The 17,379-nt window shown below is 47.1% G+C and overlaps 1 protein-coding gene across 1 annotated transcript in view; it reads right to left on the bottom strand.

Moving 5' to 3' along the window:
* LOC134338800 (protein kinase C alpha type-like) overlaps nucleotides 1-17,379 on the bottom strand; it is a 171,071-nt gene that overhangs the window by 95,969 nt on the left and 57,723 nt on the right. The window contains exon 4 of the mRNA XM_063034869.1: nucleotides 2,492-2,603. Within this exon, the coding sequence (XP_062890939.1) occupies nucleotides 2,492-2,603 (112 nt within the window). The remainder of the gene's footprint in view (nucleotides 1-2,491; nucleotides 2,604-17,379) is intronic.

Genomic DNA, 17,379 nt, shown 5'->3' with positions numbered 1-17,379 from the left:
GGCCATATCTAACTCCCTCTTAAACATAGCCAATGAACTGGCCTCAACTGTTTCCTGTGGCAGAGAATTCCACAGATTCACCACTCTCTGTATGAAGAAGTTTTTCCTAATCTCGGTCCTAAAAGGCTTCCCCTCTATCCTCAAACTGTGACCCCTCGTTCTGGACCTCCCCAACATCGGGAACAATCTTCCCGCATCTAGCCTGTCCAATCCCAAAAAACGGAGTGGGGGGGGAGAGACAGTCTGAAATGAATGGAGGGGCTTGGAAATTACTCCTCACACTCTAGGAATATACGTTGGGGGGGGGTGGAATTACATCTCACAGCCTGGAATGAACCGGATGAAGGGGAATTACATCTCACAGCCTAGGAACATATGGGGTGGGGGGGGGGTGCAGAATTACAGTGGCATACAAAAGTTTGGGCACCTCAAGAGATTTGAGCTCTCAGATAACTTTTACCAAGGTCTCAGACCTTAATTAGCTTGTTAGGGCTATGGCTTGTTCACAATCATCATTAGAAAAGGCCAGGTGATGCAAATTTCAAAGCTTTATAAATACCCTGACTCCTCAAACCTTGTCCCAACAATCAGCAGCCATGGGCTCCTCTAAGCAGCTGCCTGGCACTCTGAAAATTAAAATAAATGATGCCACAAAGCAGGAAAAGACTATAAGAAGATAGCAAAGCGTTTTCAGGTAGCCGCTTCCTCAGTTTAGATTATGAGAACACTCAGTCCTCGTTTATTGTCATTTAAAAATGCATGCATGCATTAAGAAATGATACAATGTTCCTCCAGAGTGATATCACAGGAAGGCACGGGGGTGCAGAATTATATCTCATAGTCCAGGAACGCACGGGGGGGGGGGGGGGAGATGACATCTCAGTGTAGAAACACCCGGGGGGGGGGAGATGACATCACACAGTGTAGAAAAACACGGGGGGGGAGATGACATCTCACAGTGTAGAAACACACGGGGGGGGAGATGACATCTCACAGTGTAGAAATACACGGGGGAGATGACATCTCACAGTGTAGAAACACCCGGGGGGGGGAGATGACATCTCACAGTGTAGAAACACACGGGGGGGGGGAGATGACATCTCACAGTGTAGAAACACCCGGGGGGGGAGATGACATCTCACAGTGTAGAAACACACGGGGGGGGAGATGACATCTCACAGTGTAGAAACACACGGGGGGGGAGATGACATCTCACAGTGTAGAAATACACGGGGGAGATGACATCTCACAGTGTAGAAACACCCGGGGGGGGGAGATGACATCTCACAGTGTAGAAACACACGGGGGGGGGGAGATGACATCTCACAGTGTAGAAACACCCGGGGGGGGGAGATGACATCTCACAGTGTAGAAACACACGGGGGGGGAGATGACATCTCACAGTGTAGAAACACACGGGGGGGGGAGATGACATCTCACAGTGTAGAAACACACGGGGGAGATGACATCTCACAGTGTAGAAACACCCGGGGGGGGGAGATGACATCTCACAGTGTAGAAACACACAGGGGGGGAGATGACATCTCACAGTGTAGAAACACACGGGGGGGGGAGATGACATCTCACAGTGTAGAAACACACGGGGGAGATGACATCTCACGGTGTAGAAACACACGGGGGGGGGAGATGACATCTCACAGTGTAGAAACACACGGGGGGGGGAGATGACATCTCACAGTGTAGAAATACACGGGGGAGATGACATCTCACAGTGTAGAAACACCCGGGGGGGGGGAGATGACATCTCACAGTGTAGAAACACCCGGGGGGGGGTGATGACATCTCACAGTGTAGAAACACACGGGGGGGGAGATGACATCTCACAGTGTAGAAACACACGGGGGGGGGGAGATGACATCTCACAGTGTAGAAACACACAGGGGGGGAGATGACATCTCACAGTGTAGAAACACACGGGGGGGGGAGATGACATCTCACAGTGTAGAAACACACGGGGGAGATGACATCTCACGGTGTAGAAACACACGGGGGGGGAGATGACATCTCACAGTGTAGAAACACACGGGGGGGGGAGATGACATCTCACAGTGTAGAAACACACGGGAGGGGGATGACATCTCAGTGTAGAAACACATGGGAGGCATGATTACATCTCAGAGCCTGGAATGCAGTGAGGGTTACACATCACTGACAGGGAACAGACAGTTTCGGGTGTGTGTCTGTGTTTGTGCTTGAGTTAAACTTCTCTGACAGGGAACAGACAGTCTGGTGTGTGTGTGTTTGTGAGAGTGTGTATTTGTCTGTTTGTGTCAATGACAGAAAGAGAGTGGGTTTGTCTTTGCATATGTGTCTGTCTGTGTGTGTGTGTTGGTGTGTGCGTCATTCCGAGTGTTGGAGTTTGTGTGTGAGTGTGTGAGACCGTGCGGGGGCAGTCTGATGGTGGGTGTGTGGTTGATGCCACTGCAGTGTGTAAGATACAGGAACAGAAAATGGAAGATTTGGGACTCACTGTTACACTTCATGCCCTGGTGCACCAGCCCATACAGCAACGAACCACAGTGATCGCAGAACGTGGGGCTGCTGTACGTGTGAACTTTGAACTTGTGCTTATTCCGCGGATCCTAGAGAGAATAAAATTAATTTAAAAATCAACAGAAGAACAGTGAGTGTATTAACTTCTGCAGATCTGAACACACAGTTGTAACCTCTCCCCGGCAGACAGTACGCCGTGTCAACATACTATTGTAACTTCTCCCCGTGTGATTGCTCCCTATGTGAACAGTGACGGTTGTAACCTGTCCCCAAGTGAGGTTTATAGTGACTGCCCGCACCCGTCGACAGGTCAGGAATAAAACCGATTCCCTTCATTTTTGAAGGCATTGAGAATTTGGATAAAATGTACAGAGACAGGACACTGTCAATGGCAAGAGTCTTCACTGTGTTGATACTCGGTGGGATTTTTGGGTCCAAGTCAATATCTCACTGAAAGTGGCCACACAATTAGACAGGGCGTTGAAGAATGCGGACGGCCCATTTTCTTCGTCGTTCGGTGTGTCAATTTCTTGTGTCGGGAATTCACACTGCAGCCGTGCAAATCTCTGGTCAGACTGCACAGCGTTCGGAGTGTCGTGTGCTGTGTTGTCGCCCCATTTGAGGAAGGGTGTGGGGGCAGAAGAGATTCAGTTCACCAGGATGCTGCCCGAGCAATCAGGAGAGATTAGATGGAGGGGTAGTGTTCTGTGGAGTGCTGTGTTCAGTTCTGGTCACCTGGCTACAGGAAGGATGTGGACTATAGAGAGTGCAGAGGAGATTTACAAGGATGTTGCCTGGATTGGAAAGCATGCCTTATGAGAATAGGTTGAGTGAACTTGGCCTTCTCTCCTTGGAGTGACGGAGGATGAGAGGTGACTTGATAATGGTGTATCAGATGATGAGAGGAATTGATGGTGTGGGTAGTCAGAAGCTTCTTCCCAGGGCTGAAAGGGCTAACACGAGGGGGCACAGGTTTAAGGTGCTTGCAAGTAGGTACAAGGAGGATGTCAGAGATATGTTGTTCTTCACAGAGAATGGAGGGTGCTTGGAATGCAATACCAGTGACTTTTCCACGCTGCTGGTGGAGTCAGATATGTTAGATTCTTTTTTGAGATTCTTATATGGGTACATGGAACTTAGAAAAAATCGAGGGCTAAGCGGTAGGCAGTTTCTGGAGTTGATTACATGGCCAGCACAACATTGTGGGCCGAAGGGCCTGTACTGTGCTATAGATTTCTATGTTCTCCGGAGTGGTGAAGGCTGAGGTTTATAAGATTTTATGAGGCACAGATACAGGAGGCAGCTAGTTCCCTTCTCTCCAGGGCAGTGCTCTCTAATAGTTCCATTTCAGCACTTCAAGGAAACTTGCCCACCCTCCATGGACTCTCTCTACACTTTCTGCCGCCTCAGTGAAGCAGCCGTCCTCACCTACATTCTCTCTTCTCCCCCCTGCCGTCGGGCAGAAGATACAAAGCTCGTCCTACCAGGCTCAGGGTCAGCTTCTACCCATCTGCTATCAGACCTCTGAATGGAGCTTCTGTCAGTCAGACCCTTAGCCTGACAACCTGCCCTGTTATGATCTTGTAATTTATCGTTCACCTGCGCTGGACTTTTTCAGTAGCTCTTGCACTTTAAAGGCATCCGTTAGTCTTGCAAGACCGTGGATCTGCACCTGGAAAGTCTTCACTTCTCTTCCAGGGCGCAGGCCTGGGCAAGGTTGTATGGAAGACCAGCAGTTGCCCGTGCTGCAAGTCTCCCCTCTCCACAACACCGTGGGAAGGGCATTAGGACCCATACAGCTTGGCACTGGTGTCGTCGCAGAGCACTGTGTGGTTAAGTGCCTTGCTCAAGGACACAACACGTTGCCTCGGCTGGGGCTCAAATTCACGACCTTCAGGTCACTAGTCTAATGCCTTAACCACGTGGCCACGTGCCCACACTTTAATCTGCATGTTATTGTTGTGACGAATACACATAGATAAGATGTTAGCTGGCCTGTGTGATCAGCAGTTGGTCTGCCACCTGTCTTCAAGAGAGAGATAAGGGACACAATGAAACAGCACCTGGAGATGTGTAGAGAGCTGTCTGGAGCGGCTCCCCCTTTGAACCCTGAACTGTTTGAAGTGATGGACAGGTGATACCCCAGCAGGGGGACAGACAGTTGGAGAGAGAGGAGAAACAGAGGGAAAGGGAATTTGAGCTGGAGAAGTTAAAGATAAGGGCAGAGCAGGGGCTCGTGCCGAACCAAGGTGGGGGTTTCCGGGCGACCCAGGAGGTTAGGCTGGTTCCCCCATTTGACGATACCGACGTGGATCGGTACTTTCTCCACTTCGAAAAAGTGGCTATAAGTCAGGACTGGCCGAGGGATAAGTGGGCTGTGTTACTTCAGAGTGTACTGAAAGGGAAAGCACAACAAGCTTACTCAGCTTTGTCCGCGGAAGATGCCCAGAGGTATGAGGTGGTGAAAGAGGCCATCCTCAGGATTTATGAGTTGGTCCCGGAGGCATACCGGCAGAGGTTCCGGAATGCGTGGAAGCAGTGGGACCGCACGTATTTGGAGTTTGCCCGTGAGATGCATACATATTGTGAGCGTTGGTGCGCCTCGAAGGGGGTAGAGGGGGATTATGACAGACTGCTACAACTGATCCTGATTGAGCAGTTCAAAGGTTGTGTCCCTGAGGGTATGAGACCCTACCTCGATGAGAAGGAGGCAGCCACGTTAGCCACAACTGCGAAGTTAGCGGATGAGTATGCGTTGACGCATAAAATGAAGTTTGCCCCGAGTAAAGGCTACCAGAAGGGTAGTCAGGACGGCGGAGAGAGTCCGCCGGAAAAGTCAGAAAGTAAGCCGGGGACTAGTGAAAGGGATAAGGTAGAGCGGGAGCAGTCTGGTAGGAAGTCTCCTGGGGTCGTCTGTTATAATTGTGGGAAAGCCGGACACTTTGCGTCCAGGTGCTTTGCCCCAAAGAAGGAGACGGGAAAAGGAAAAGCGGAAATTTGGAATGGCTGTATCGAGCTGTTATGCGAACCGCTAGGGAAGGACAGGTCTGAAAAAGTCCAGGAAGGGCGCGAGAGGTTTATCTCGGCCGGATTGGTGTCAGTGAAGGAGGGGTTAAAACCAGTTCCAGTGCGGATCTGGAGAGACACGGGAGCGTGTCAGTCACTAATACTGAAGAGTGTATTAGAGTTTAGCTCAGAGACCCAGACTGGGGAGGTAGAGGTCAAAGGTGTTGGGGAAGGGACAGAGTCAGTCCCTTTGCACCAGATACACTTACAAAGCAACCTGGTCTCTGGACTAGTCACGATCGGGGTGAGGTCCGAATTACCGATGAAAGTCTTTCTCGGTAATGACATCGCCGGAGGAATCGTGTTCCCAGTCGTGAGATTGACAGGTCAGCCTGCCAGCATTGAGGCCCCGCCCATGGACTCACAGGTTCATCACGGGCCCGCGATAGTGAATTTAGCTGAAACGTTTCTGCCAACCTTGTATGAGACGGGGTGTAGTGAGACAAGAGGTAGTGAGGGAGCTGCGACGGACGTAGCAGTAGCCAGGAAAGAATTTGTGCAGACACAGGAGCGAGACGAGGGGCTGATGGTTTTGGCAGAGACAGCTCTCTCTGACACAGCTTTAACAAGTAGACTATTGTGTGGAGGACGAAGTGCTAAGGAAGAAAGGGAAATCAAGTACAGTACCCGCAGATGAGGAATGGGGGGTGGTGCAAAAGAGTTATGGGGATGAGGTTTTTAACATGGCCCACGAGGTACCCCCCGGTGGACATTTTGCGGTGCTGGAGGAAACAGTTGGTGGAATCATGAAAGAGATTTACCGGCTGCCCAGGGGGAAAAATGTTATTGATCATGACCGACGCGAACTGAGACGGTCACAGGCTTTTGATATGCTAACAAACCTAGTCGGTGTTAGCGTGGAAATCAATGAAGCTAGGGGCCCCCTGATAAGAGAAAAAAACCATTTTGAAAAGATTAGTATGGGATCGATCAGATGGGAGAAGGCTATTGTTTTGGCCAGGTCTAATGATAAGGTCTCTCCCTTAATCCCCGAACAAAGCGAATCTTTAGAAGAAGTAATTAAACGACTCGCACCTGTGTGTTTGATTGCCCCGAGGCAATGCAAAGAACTGGGACGTTGGCTGGTGTCTGTTACAATAAGCTGAGTGGGAGCAAATTCAAGGCAGTTTTTTTTTATACACAGAGAGGGGTGGTGGAGAGAGGCACGATAGAGGTGGTTAAAGACAGCCATGTGTACAGGAAAGAAGTATAAATTAGAACAGATTGATGTATTTATCATCATGTTTCACATTTAAAATTCTAAGTAATTCAATATATTGTTAAGTTTCACATGATGTGCTTGAGCTTTCAATAAACTGCATCTAACTTGCTCTACCAGACAAGCAGGATCAATGCTTCAACTTGTACAGTCATGTGACCCACATAAACAAGTCTTTTAACCGAATCAATCCATGTTGACTGGGTTTCCCAGTGAGCTAGTCCTGTCTACCCACATCCCGATGTTAGCAGCTAATTAAACAGTCCCCTCCATGGGCTCTCGACCTCGTCGTGGTCCTCGTACCTTACTGTCTGCCTGAGCTGTACTCTCTCTGAACTGGCACACTTCATTCCACATTCTGTTATTGTTTTCCCTTGTTCTACCTGGATGCTCTGTGTAATGACTGATCTGTACCAACTGTATGCAGGACAAAGCTTTTCACTGTATTTCAGTATGCGTGACAACAATAAACCAATCCTAACTCGGTTGGTCTACCTCAATGCACTCTGTAGTGACCACCTCATTATAGGAAGCTTTAGAGAGGGCGATTTACCAGGATGTTGCCTGAATTAGAGAGCATGTCTTATCAGGAAAGGTTGAGTGAGCTAGGGGTTTTTTCCTTTGGAGAAAAGGAGGATGAGAGGTGACTTGATAGAGGTGTCTAGGATGAGGCACAGATCAAGTGCACAACCGGAGACTTTTTTCCCCAGGTGGAAATGGTTAATATGATGGGGCATAGTTTTAAGGTGAACGGAGGAAAGTATGGGGGGGGAGGGGAGATGTCAGAGGTGGTTTTTAACGTAAGAAAGTGGTGGGTGTGTGGAAGACTGCGAAGGTTGCTGACAGGGGCAGATGCATTAAGGAGATTTAAGACCCTTAGATAGGCACATGGATGGAGGAAAAATTGAGGGTTAAGCGGTAGGGAAGGACAAGATTAATCTTGTAGGTTAAAAGGTTGGCACAACACCACAGGCAGTAGATCCTGTGATCTGATCTGTATGAACAGTATAAAAGACAAGTTTTCATTCTCTCCAGGTGTATAAAACACGTGACAATACCCCTCATATCCATACAGTTCTCTAGATTGCTTACAATTCAGTGTAAGGAGGAGGAGAAGATGGCGGTGCGACGGCAACGCGCGCAGCCTCTCCGGTGAATGATGTCTGTTATCTGTCAAGTAGGGACCGTGCACAATTCAGATTTGATGGAGACGGACGTGAGAATGCAGAGGGACACCTAGAGAAACTTCTGAAATGCCCGCTTCGCTGCCGCTGCTACTGTGTGGTAACCGGAATCTCTGGAGCAGAAGGCCCCGAAATCCTCGGCTTTGCGTGTTTCAGCGGCCGGGGCGAGGTCGAAGGCGCTCGGCAGAGGATGACGCTCAGGAGGCTGTATCAGAGAGGCTGGTCGGAGGATCGAAGTTTTCGGACGGATGGACTCAGTGTCTACAGATCCCTGAAAGTTGCCTCACAGGTAGATAGGGTAGTTAAGAAAGCTTATACCCCATAGCTTTCATAAGTCGAGGGATAAAGTTTAAGAGTCGCGATGTAATGATGCAGCTCTATAAAACTCTGGTTAGGCCACACTTGGAGTATTGTGTCCAGTTCTGGTCACCTCACTATAGGAAGGATGTGGAAGCATTGGAAAGGGTACAGAGGAGATTTACCAGGATGCTGCCTGGTTTAGAAAGTATGCATTATGATCAGAGATTAAGGGAGCTAGGGCTTTACTCTTTGGAGAGAAGGAGGGTGAGAGGAGACATGATAGAGGTGTACAAGATAATAAGAGGAATAGATAGAGTGGATAGCCAGTGCCTCTTCCCCAGGGCACCACTGCTCAATACAAGAGGACATGGCTTTAAGGTAAGGGGTGGGAAGTTCAAGGGGGATATTAGAGGAAGGTTTTTTCACTCAGAGAGTGGTTGGTGCGTGGAATGCACTGCCTGAGTCAGTGGTGGAGGCAGATACACTAGTGAAGTTTAAGAGACTACTGGACAGGTATATGGAGGAATTTAAGTTGGGGGCTTATATGGGAGGCAGGGTTTGAGGGGCCTGTACTGTGCTGTACTATTCTATGTTCTATGTATCGGCTATGGTCGGCTGCTTCCAAGGCATCGGCAAGTTGACGGTGTGGGGAGGATTATGGCAGGGAGTTCCTCCCTTTTGCCGCTGCTATCGGGGACTTGGGAGTCGATCGACTCGGGGACCTTTGAGACTTTATCTACCGTGCCCATGGTTTGTTCTTCATCAAATTGTGGTATGGCTTTGCACTGCTGTAACTATATGTTATAATTATGTGGTTCTGTCAGTGTCAGTCTTTGGTTTGTCCTGTTTTCTGTGATATCACTCCGGAGAAACATTGTATCATTTCTTAATGCATGTATGCATTTCTAAATGACAATAAAAGAGGACTGAGTGTTCTCATAATCTAAATGTCACTAACAGTCCCATGTCAGCCTCTGCTTCTTGCACCTCATTCCAAATATGCACTGCTTTGCGTGCAGAAGCTGCCCGATGTCCCTATTAAGCCTCTCGCCTTTGATTGTAAACATACCATTCATTTTTAGCCCAACCTTCCTGGGCTGGCCTGACTTCAGTGGTTAGGAAAGCAGTTCTAAGGAACTCTTAAAAAGGTTTCCAGGAACTCGGAGATACATAATAAAACAGGCCAAAATCTGCATGTCCTCAAGGTATTCTTTGAGGATGTAACAGGCAGGTAAAACAAAGCAGAGTCAGTGGGTGTTGTTTCCTTAGAATTTCAGAAAGCCTCTGCCAAGATCCTGCCCATGAGCCTGCTTAGCAAAATATGAGCCCATGGTATTACAGGAAAGATACCAGCATGGATAAAAGATTGGCTGGCTGGCAGGCAGGAGGCATCGAGTGGGAATAAATGGGGCCTCTTCTGGTCAGCTGATAAAGACTAATTGTGTTCTGCATGAGTCAGTGTTGGGTCCACGTTTTAGACCATAAGATACGGGAGCAGAATTAAGCCATTCAGCCCATTGAGTCTGCTCTGCCATTCCATCATAACTGATTTAGTATCCCTCTCAACCCCATTCTCCTGCCTACTCCCTGTAACATTTGATGCCCTGACTAACCAAGTACCTATCGACCTCTACTTTAAATATACTCAATGATTTGGACTGCACAGCCGTCTGTGGTAATAAATTCCACAGATTCACTGCCCTCTGGTTAGAGAATTACTCCCTATCTCCTTTCTAAATGGATGTCCCTCTATTCTGAGACAGTGTCCTCTGATCCTAGATTCCCCCATTTTAGAAAACATTCTCTCCACATCCACTGTCTGGGCCTTTCAACATTTGATAGGTTTCAATGAAATCCCCCCTCATTCTTCTAAACACCAGCTAACAGAAGCCCAGAGTCATCAAACATGTTAACCCTTTCATTCCGAGAATCATTCTTGTGAACCTCTTCTTGACCCCACATCTTAGATAAGAGGCTAAAACTGCTCACAGCACAAGTGGGGTCTCATAAAGCCTCAGCGTCACTTCCTCACTCTTATAGCCGAGTCCTCTCGAAATGAATGCTATCATCACATTTGCCTTCCTCACCACTGACTCAAACTGCAAGTTAATCTTTAGGGATTCCTGCACAAATACTCCCAAGTAGGGTGCCGTGCACCATCCTGATGTGATGGAGGCAGACGTGAGAGCACGGAAGAACATCTGGTGAAACTTCTGAAATGCCTGCTTCACTGCCGCTGCTGCTGTGTGATCCAGAATCTCGGGAGGGGAAGGCCCCAAATCCTCGGCTTTGCCTATTGCTGGCAGCCGGAGCGGGGTCAAAGCGCTCAGCAGGGATGGTGCTCAGTGCTCGGTGTCGGAGAGCTGGTCGGAGGCTCAAAGTTTTCGGACGGACTCAGAGTCGGCTGTGGTCGGGTGCTTCCAATGCATCGGCAAGTTTGCAGTGCTTGGAGGTTCATGGCAGGGAGAGTTTCTCCCTTCTACCACCTGCGTGAGATGATGAGGTTATCGGGACTTTGAGACTTTTTTTTTACCGTGCCCATGGTCTGCTGTTTGTGAAATTACGGTATTGCTTTGCACTGTTGTAACTATACATTATAATTATGTGGTTTTGTCAGTTTTAGTCTTGGTTTGTCCTGTGTTTCTTGTGATATCTATCTGGAGGAACATTGTATCATTTTTTAATGCATGCATTTCTAAATGACAATAAACGAGGACTGAGTGTCCTCATAATCTAGTCTAATCTAATCTAAGTCCCTTTGCACCTCTGATTTTCGAATTTTCTCCCCATTTAGAAAATCCTATGTTTTTATTTCTTCTACCAAGGAACATGACCTTAAGCTTCCTGACACTGTATTCCATGGGCTATTTCTTTGCCCATTCTCCTAATCGTTTTAAGTCCTTCTGCATCCTCCCTGCTTTCTCAACACTACCTTCTCCTCCACCATATCATCCGCAAACTTGGCCATCAAGCCCCAATTCCATCTTCCAAACTGTTGACCGATAACGTGAAAAGGAACGGTCCCATTACGAACCCCTGTGGAACTCCACTTGTCACTGGCAGCCAATCAGAAGGGTTCTCTTCAGAAGTCCCTTTTATTCCTTCTCTTTGCCTCCTGATAATCAGCCTATCTTCTATCCACGCTGATATATTTCCTGTAGGTCTCATCTTGTTTAGCAGCCTCATGTGTGACACCTTGTCAAAGACCTTCTGAAAATCCAGGAACACATCATCCATTCATATTCCTTTGTCAATCCTGCCTGTTAATTCCTCAAAGAATTCCAACAGATTGGTCAGGCAAGATTTTCCCATGCCAACTTTGGCCTAGTTTATCATGTGCTTCCAAGTTCCCCCAAACCTCATCCTTAATAATGGACTCCAACATCTTCCCAGCCACTGAACTCAGGTTAACTGGACTATGGTTTCCTTTCTTCTGTCTCTCTCCCTTCTTGAGGAGTGGAGTGACATCTGATTTTCCAGTCATCTGGAACCATGCCAGAATCTCGCGATTCTTAAAAAATCATTACTAAAGCCTCCACGATCTCTTCTGCTGCCTCTTTCCGAACCCAGGCGTGTAGTCCATCTGGTCCCGGTGAATCCTTTCAGCTTACCTAGCAACTACTTATTTCTGCTCCATGACACTTAAATTTCTGGCATACTGCTGGTGTCTTCCATAATGAAGACTGAGGTAAAATACTGACTCAGTTTGTCTGCCATTTCTTTGTCGCCGTCATTACTACCTATAGCGGGGGAGCCTGTGACCAGAGGGAACAGCCTCACAACAGAGGAACATCCATTTAGAAGAGAGATGAGGAGGAATTTCTTTGGTCAGAGTGCAGAGAATCTGCGGAGGCCGAGTCATATATTTAAAGCAGAGATTCTTGGTTAGTAAGGGTATCAAAGTTTATGGGAAGAAGGCAGGAGAGTGAGGTTGAAAGGGAAAATAAGTCAGCCATGATGGAATGGTGGAGCAGATTCCATGGGGCAAATCAGCTAATTCTGCTTCTCTGTCTTCTGGTCTGTTGAAAAATATCCTGTCTAGTTCCGTCATGGTCTGGTAGGGTCTGGTACAGAACGTCACGGTCTGGCATGGTCAGGAAGGTAAGAAGCTGCAGAGTGTACTCACTCAGCCCAGTACATCCCTCCCCACCATCGGGAGTATCTACACCAGGTGCTGCCTCAGGAAGGCAAGGTCACCGTCAAAGATCATCACCATCCAGGCCGCGCCATCTTCTCGCATCTCCCATCGGGTAGGAGGTACAGAAGCCCGAAGCCCCACTTCACCAGGTTCAGGATCGGCTACTTCCCTTCAACCAATTGGCACAAGCCTAATCACTGGCTTGGTACAGTAACAGCATGACCAACTGTGTTCCTTCTGTGAAAAATTGAGTCTGTGTTTCTTTGTGAGTGATATGTCTCTGAAGCTGGGTACCCCTGTGATGTTGCTGTAAGTAAGTTTTTCATTGCACCTGCGTTCACACAGGATTGTGTATCGGACAATAAACTCCACTTTGACCTACAGGACCCTTGCTGTTTGGGGTATACATAAATTACTTCCATTAAAAAAAACTGGACGGGTAAGTTCGCAGATGACAGGAGGATCGGTGGAATTATGGACAGTGTAGAAGGTCACCAAAACTCACAGCAGGATATATATCATTTCCATTTGTGCAGAGAAATGGCAAATTGAGTTTAATCTGGACAAGAGTGAGGTGTTGCACTTTGGGAGGTCAAATGCAAAGGGTCAGGACACAGTTAATGGCAGGATCCTTAACAGTGTTGATGTTCAGTGGGATCTCATACATCAGGTCCACAAGTCCACAGCCCCATGAAAGTGGCCTTCTGTTTGTTCTTTTTGTCTAATGTACCGTTTGGAACTCGATCGAAAGATCCGCTGCTATGCGTCTGGAGAGCTGCCTCATGGTCTTCAGCGATGGAGAAGCCAAAAAAAGTCCGAGAACACAAACTGACTGGTGGTAAAGACCAGAGTCGAGACGCGGGGTCATCTCGAAGTGGTGAGCAAGCTAGAAGCATCGAGGTGAATATGGAGGGGGTCAGAGATAGTCAGCAGCTGGATCAGTGGTCACTCTTTATGGAAGGACTGAGTTTGTGCGGCTGCTCTCTTTGTATGCAGAGAAGAAGACGTCCCCCATATTCTGAGATTTATGCTATTATTGGTTTCCTTCAGTCTTTCTTTGGTGTTTTCTTTCTTGTGGACGATTGGCAACTGGGTGGTCTGTTAATTCTTGTGTGTAAGAGGGGGTTTGGGGGTTTGGTGGTACGGTCGCTGTTCTTTTCTGCAAGTGAGGCTGTTCCTTGTAGAGGGTTGCTGGTTGCTATTGTGGCTGGTTTTTGCTGCATGCAAGGGGTGGGGGATTTTGAGGTCTGCAAGTTTTGTTTCTTTTCTTTTTCAGGTTGAGGGGAGTTGATGTCTTTTCTTTCATCAACACCCATGGTCTTTCTGTATTTAATGGCTATCTGGAGAAGACAAATACCCGAGCTGTATTGTCCATGTACACTTTGACAGTATAACCAACCTTTGGACCTTTTTAAGAAGTTGTTAGACAGACTGATGAACATGCAGGGTTGTGGGAGGATGTGAGGGGACTTTATGGCATGGGGGTGGTGGATACCTGGAATGTACTCCCAGGGTAGGGTGGTGGCACAGATATGTTTAAGAAGTTGTTAGACAACTGATGAATGTGCAGGGCAGAGGGAGATGGGACATGTTCAGGCAAGAGTTCAGCAGAGGAGGACAAAGGGCTTAATTAGGAAGGGGAAAAAAGATTATGAGAGAAAACTGGCAGAGAACATAAAAACGGACTGTAAAAGCTTTTATAGATATGTAAAAAGGAAAAGACTGATAAAGACAAATGTAGGTCCCCTGCAAACAGAAACAGGTGAATTGATTATGGGGAGCAAGGACATGGCAGACCAATTGAATAATTACTTTGGTTCTGTCTTCACTAAGGAGGACATAAATAATCTTCCAGAAATAGTAAGGGACAGAGGGTCCAGTGAGATGGAGGAACTGAGCGAAATACATGTTAGTAGGGAAGTGGTGTTAGGTAAATTGAAGGGATTAAAGGCAGATAAATCCCCAGGGCCAGATGGTCTGCATCCCAGAGTGCTTAAGGAAGTGGCCCAAGAAATAGTGGATGCATTAGTGATAATTTTTCAAAACTCGTTAGATTCTGGACTAGTTCCTGAGGATTGGAGGGTGGCTAATGTAACCCCACTTTTTAAAAAAGGAGGGAGAGAGAAACCGGGGAATTATAGGCCGGTTAGCCTAACGTCGGTGGTGGGGAAACTGCTGGAGTCAGTTATCAAGGATGTGATAACAGCACATTTGGAAAGCGGTGAAATGATCGGACAAAGTCAGCATGGATTTGTGAAAGGAAAATCATGTCTGACGAATCTCATAGAATTTTTTGAGGATGTAACTAGTAGAGTGGATAGGGGAGAACCAGTGGATGTGGTATATTTGGATTTTCAAAAGGCTTTTGACAAGGTCCCACATAGGAGATTAGTGTGCAAACTTAAAGCACACGGTATTGGGGGTAAGGTATTGGTGTGGGTGGAGAATTGGTTAGCAGACAGGAAGCAAAGAGTGGGAATAAACGGGACCTTTTCAGAATGGCAGGCGGTGACTAGTGGGGTACCGCAAGGCTCAGTGCTGGGACCCCAGTTGTTTACAATATATATTAATGACTTGGATGAGGGAATTAAATGCAGCATCTCCAAGTTTGCGGATGACACGAAGCTGGGTGGCAGTGTTAGCAGTGAGGAGGATGCTAAGAGGATGCAGGGTGACTTGGATAGGTTGGGTGAGTGGGCAAACTCATGGCAGATGCAATTTAATGTGGATAAATGTGAAGTTATCCACTTTGGTGGCAAAAATAGGAAAACAGATTATTATCTGAATGGTGGCCGATTAGGAAAAGGGGAGGTGCAACGAGACCTGGGTGTCATTATACACCAGTCATTGAAAGTGGGCATGCAGGTACAGCAGGCGGTGAAAAAGGCGAATGGTATGCGGGCATTTATAGCGAGAGGATTCGAGTACAGGAGCAGGGAGGTACTACTGCAGTTGTACAAGGCCTTGGTGAGACCACACCTGGAGTATTGTGTGCAGTTTTGGTCCCCTAATCTGAGGAAAGACATCTTTGCCATAGAGGGAGTACAAAGAAGGTTCACCAGATTGATTCCTGGGATGGCAGGTCTTTCATATGAAGAAAGACTGGATGAACTGGGCTTGTACTCGTTGGAATTTAGAAGATTGAGGGGGGATCTGATTGAAACGTATAAGATCCTAAAGGGATTGGACAGGCTAGATGCAGGAAGATTGTTCCCGATGTTGGGGAGGTCTAGAACGAGGGGTCACAGTTTGAGGATAGAGGGGAAGCCTTTTAGGACCGAGGTTAGGAAAAACTTCTTCACACAGAGAGTGGTGAATCTGTGGAATTCTCTGCCACAGCAAACTGTTGAGGCCAGTTCATTAGCTATGTTTAAAAGGAAGTTAGATATGGCCCTTGTGGCTACAGGGGTCAGGGGGTATGGAGGGAAGGCTGGGTTCTGAGTTGGATGATCAGCCATGATCATAATAAATGGCGGTGCAGGCTCGAAGGGCCGAATGGCCTACTCCTGCACCTATTTTCTATGTTTCTATGTTTCTAAAAAGGATATGCATAAGTTTAACACTCTGGACAAACAAGTTCCACACTCCGAACAGCAACAGTTCCCAAACAAAAGTTTTGGAATTAGATCTGTGGGAAGAAATACATAGCACTAGAGGAACTTGCTAGAGGCAGTATCTTTGGAAATGAATAAACAGTCAACGTTTCAGGCCAAGACCATACTTCAGGACTCAATCTGTGGATGCTGCCTGACCTGCTGAGTTCTTCCAGCATTTTGTTTGTGTTGATCTGAATTTCCAGCATCTCTTATTTTTCTGATTTGTTGTGGAGACTCACCAAGGTAACCACTGCCAGTCCTGCCCACCAGTCTGACAGGGCAGGCTAACTGCAATTATCAGTTAACTAGGACCACAACTAGACACGAAGACACACCATAGGACATAGGAGAAGAATTAAGCCATTTAGCCTATTGATTACACTCCGTGATTCAATTATGGCAGATTTAAAAGTTCAAAGTTCAATGTAAATTTATTATTAAAGTAAAAATGTATGTCACCTTGAGATTAATTTCCCTGCGGACATCCTCAATAAATCCATCATAGAATAATAACCATTACAGAATTAATGAAAGACCTCACCAACTCTGGTGCTCAACCAGTTGCAAAAGACAACAAACTGTGCAAATATAGAAAAGAAATAATAATAATAATAATAAATAAATAAACAATAAATATCGAGAACATGAGATCCTTGAACGTTAGTCCATAATCAAGAACCCAATGACCAGGTCTCCACAACAATTCTAGGCAGTGAATTTCACAGATTCATTCCCCCTCAGCTGAAGAAACTCCTCCTCATCTCTGTTCTAAAGGGACAAGTGTGTCTCTTGGTTCCAGATTCTCCCACTATAGCAAACGTCCTCTCCACATTCACTCTATCTAGGCCTTACAATATTCGAAAGGTTTCAACGGGATTCCTCCTCGTACTTCTAAACTCCAGTGAGTACAGGCCCAGAGCCATCAAACACTCCTCATACATTAACTCTTTCAATCCCAGAATCATTCTCATGACCTTTCTGTGGTTTCTCTACAATGTCAGCATATCTTTTCGTAGATAGGGCCCAAAGCTGCTCACAATATTCCAAGTGAGGCCTCACCAGTGCCTAATAAAGCCTCAACATTGCATGCAACCTACACAAGATGCTGGAGGAACTCAGCAGGCCAGGCAGCATCTACGGGAAAAAAGTACAATCGATGTTTTGGGCTGAGGCCCCTCAGCAGGACAATATTACATCCTTGCTTTTATATTCTACTCCTCTTGAAATGAATGCTAACATTGTATTTACCTTCCTCGCCACTCACTCAACCTGCAAATTCAGGGGTATCCTGCATGGGGAGTTCCTAATTCCTTTGCACCCCAGATTTTTCAATTTTCTCCCCGTTTAGATAACAGTCCATGC

This window comes from Mobula hypostoma, chromosome 28 (assembly GCF_963921235.1).
Source record: "Mobula hypostoma chromosome 28, sMobHyp1.1, whole genome shotgun sequence".
Classification (NCBI taxonomy): domain Eukaryota; kingdom Metazoa; phylum Chordata; class Chondrichthyes; order Myliobatiformes; family Myliobatidae; genus Mobula; species Mobula hypostoma.
The sequence above is the reverse complement of the archived record's forward strand: the minus strand, read 5'-3'. Positions and strand labels throughout refer to the sequence as shown.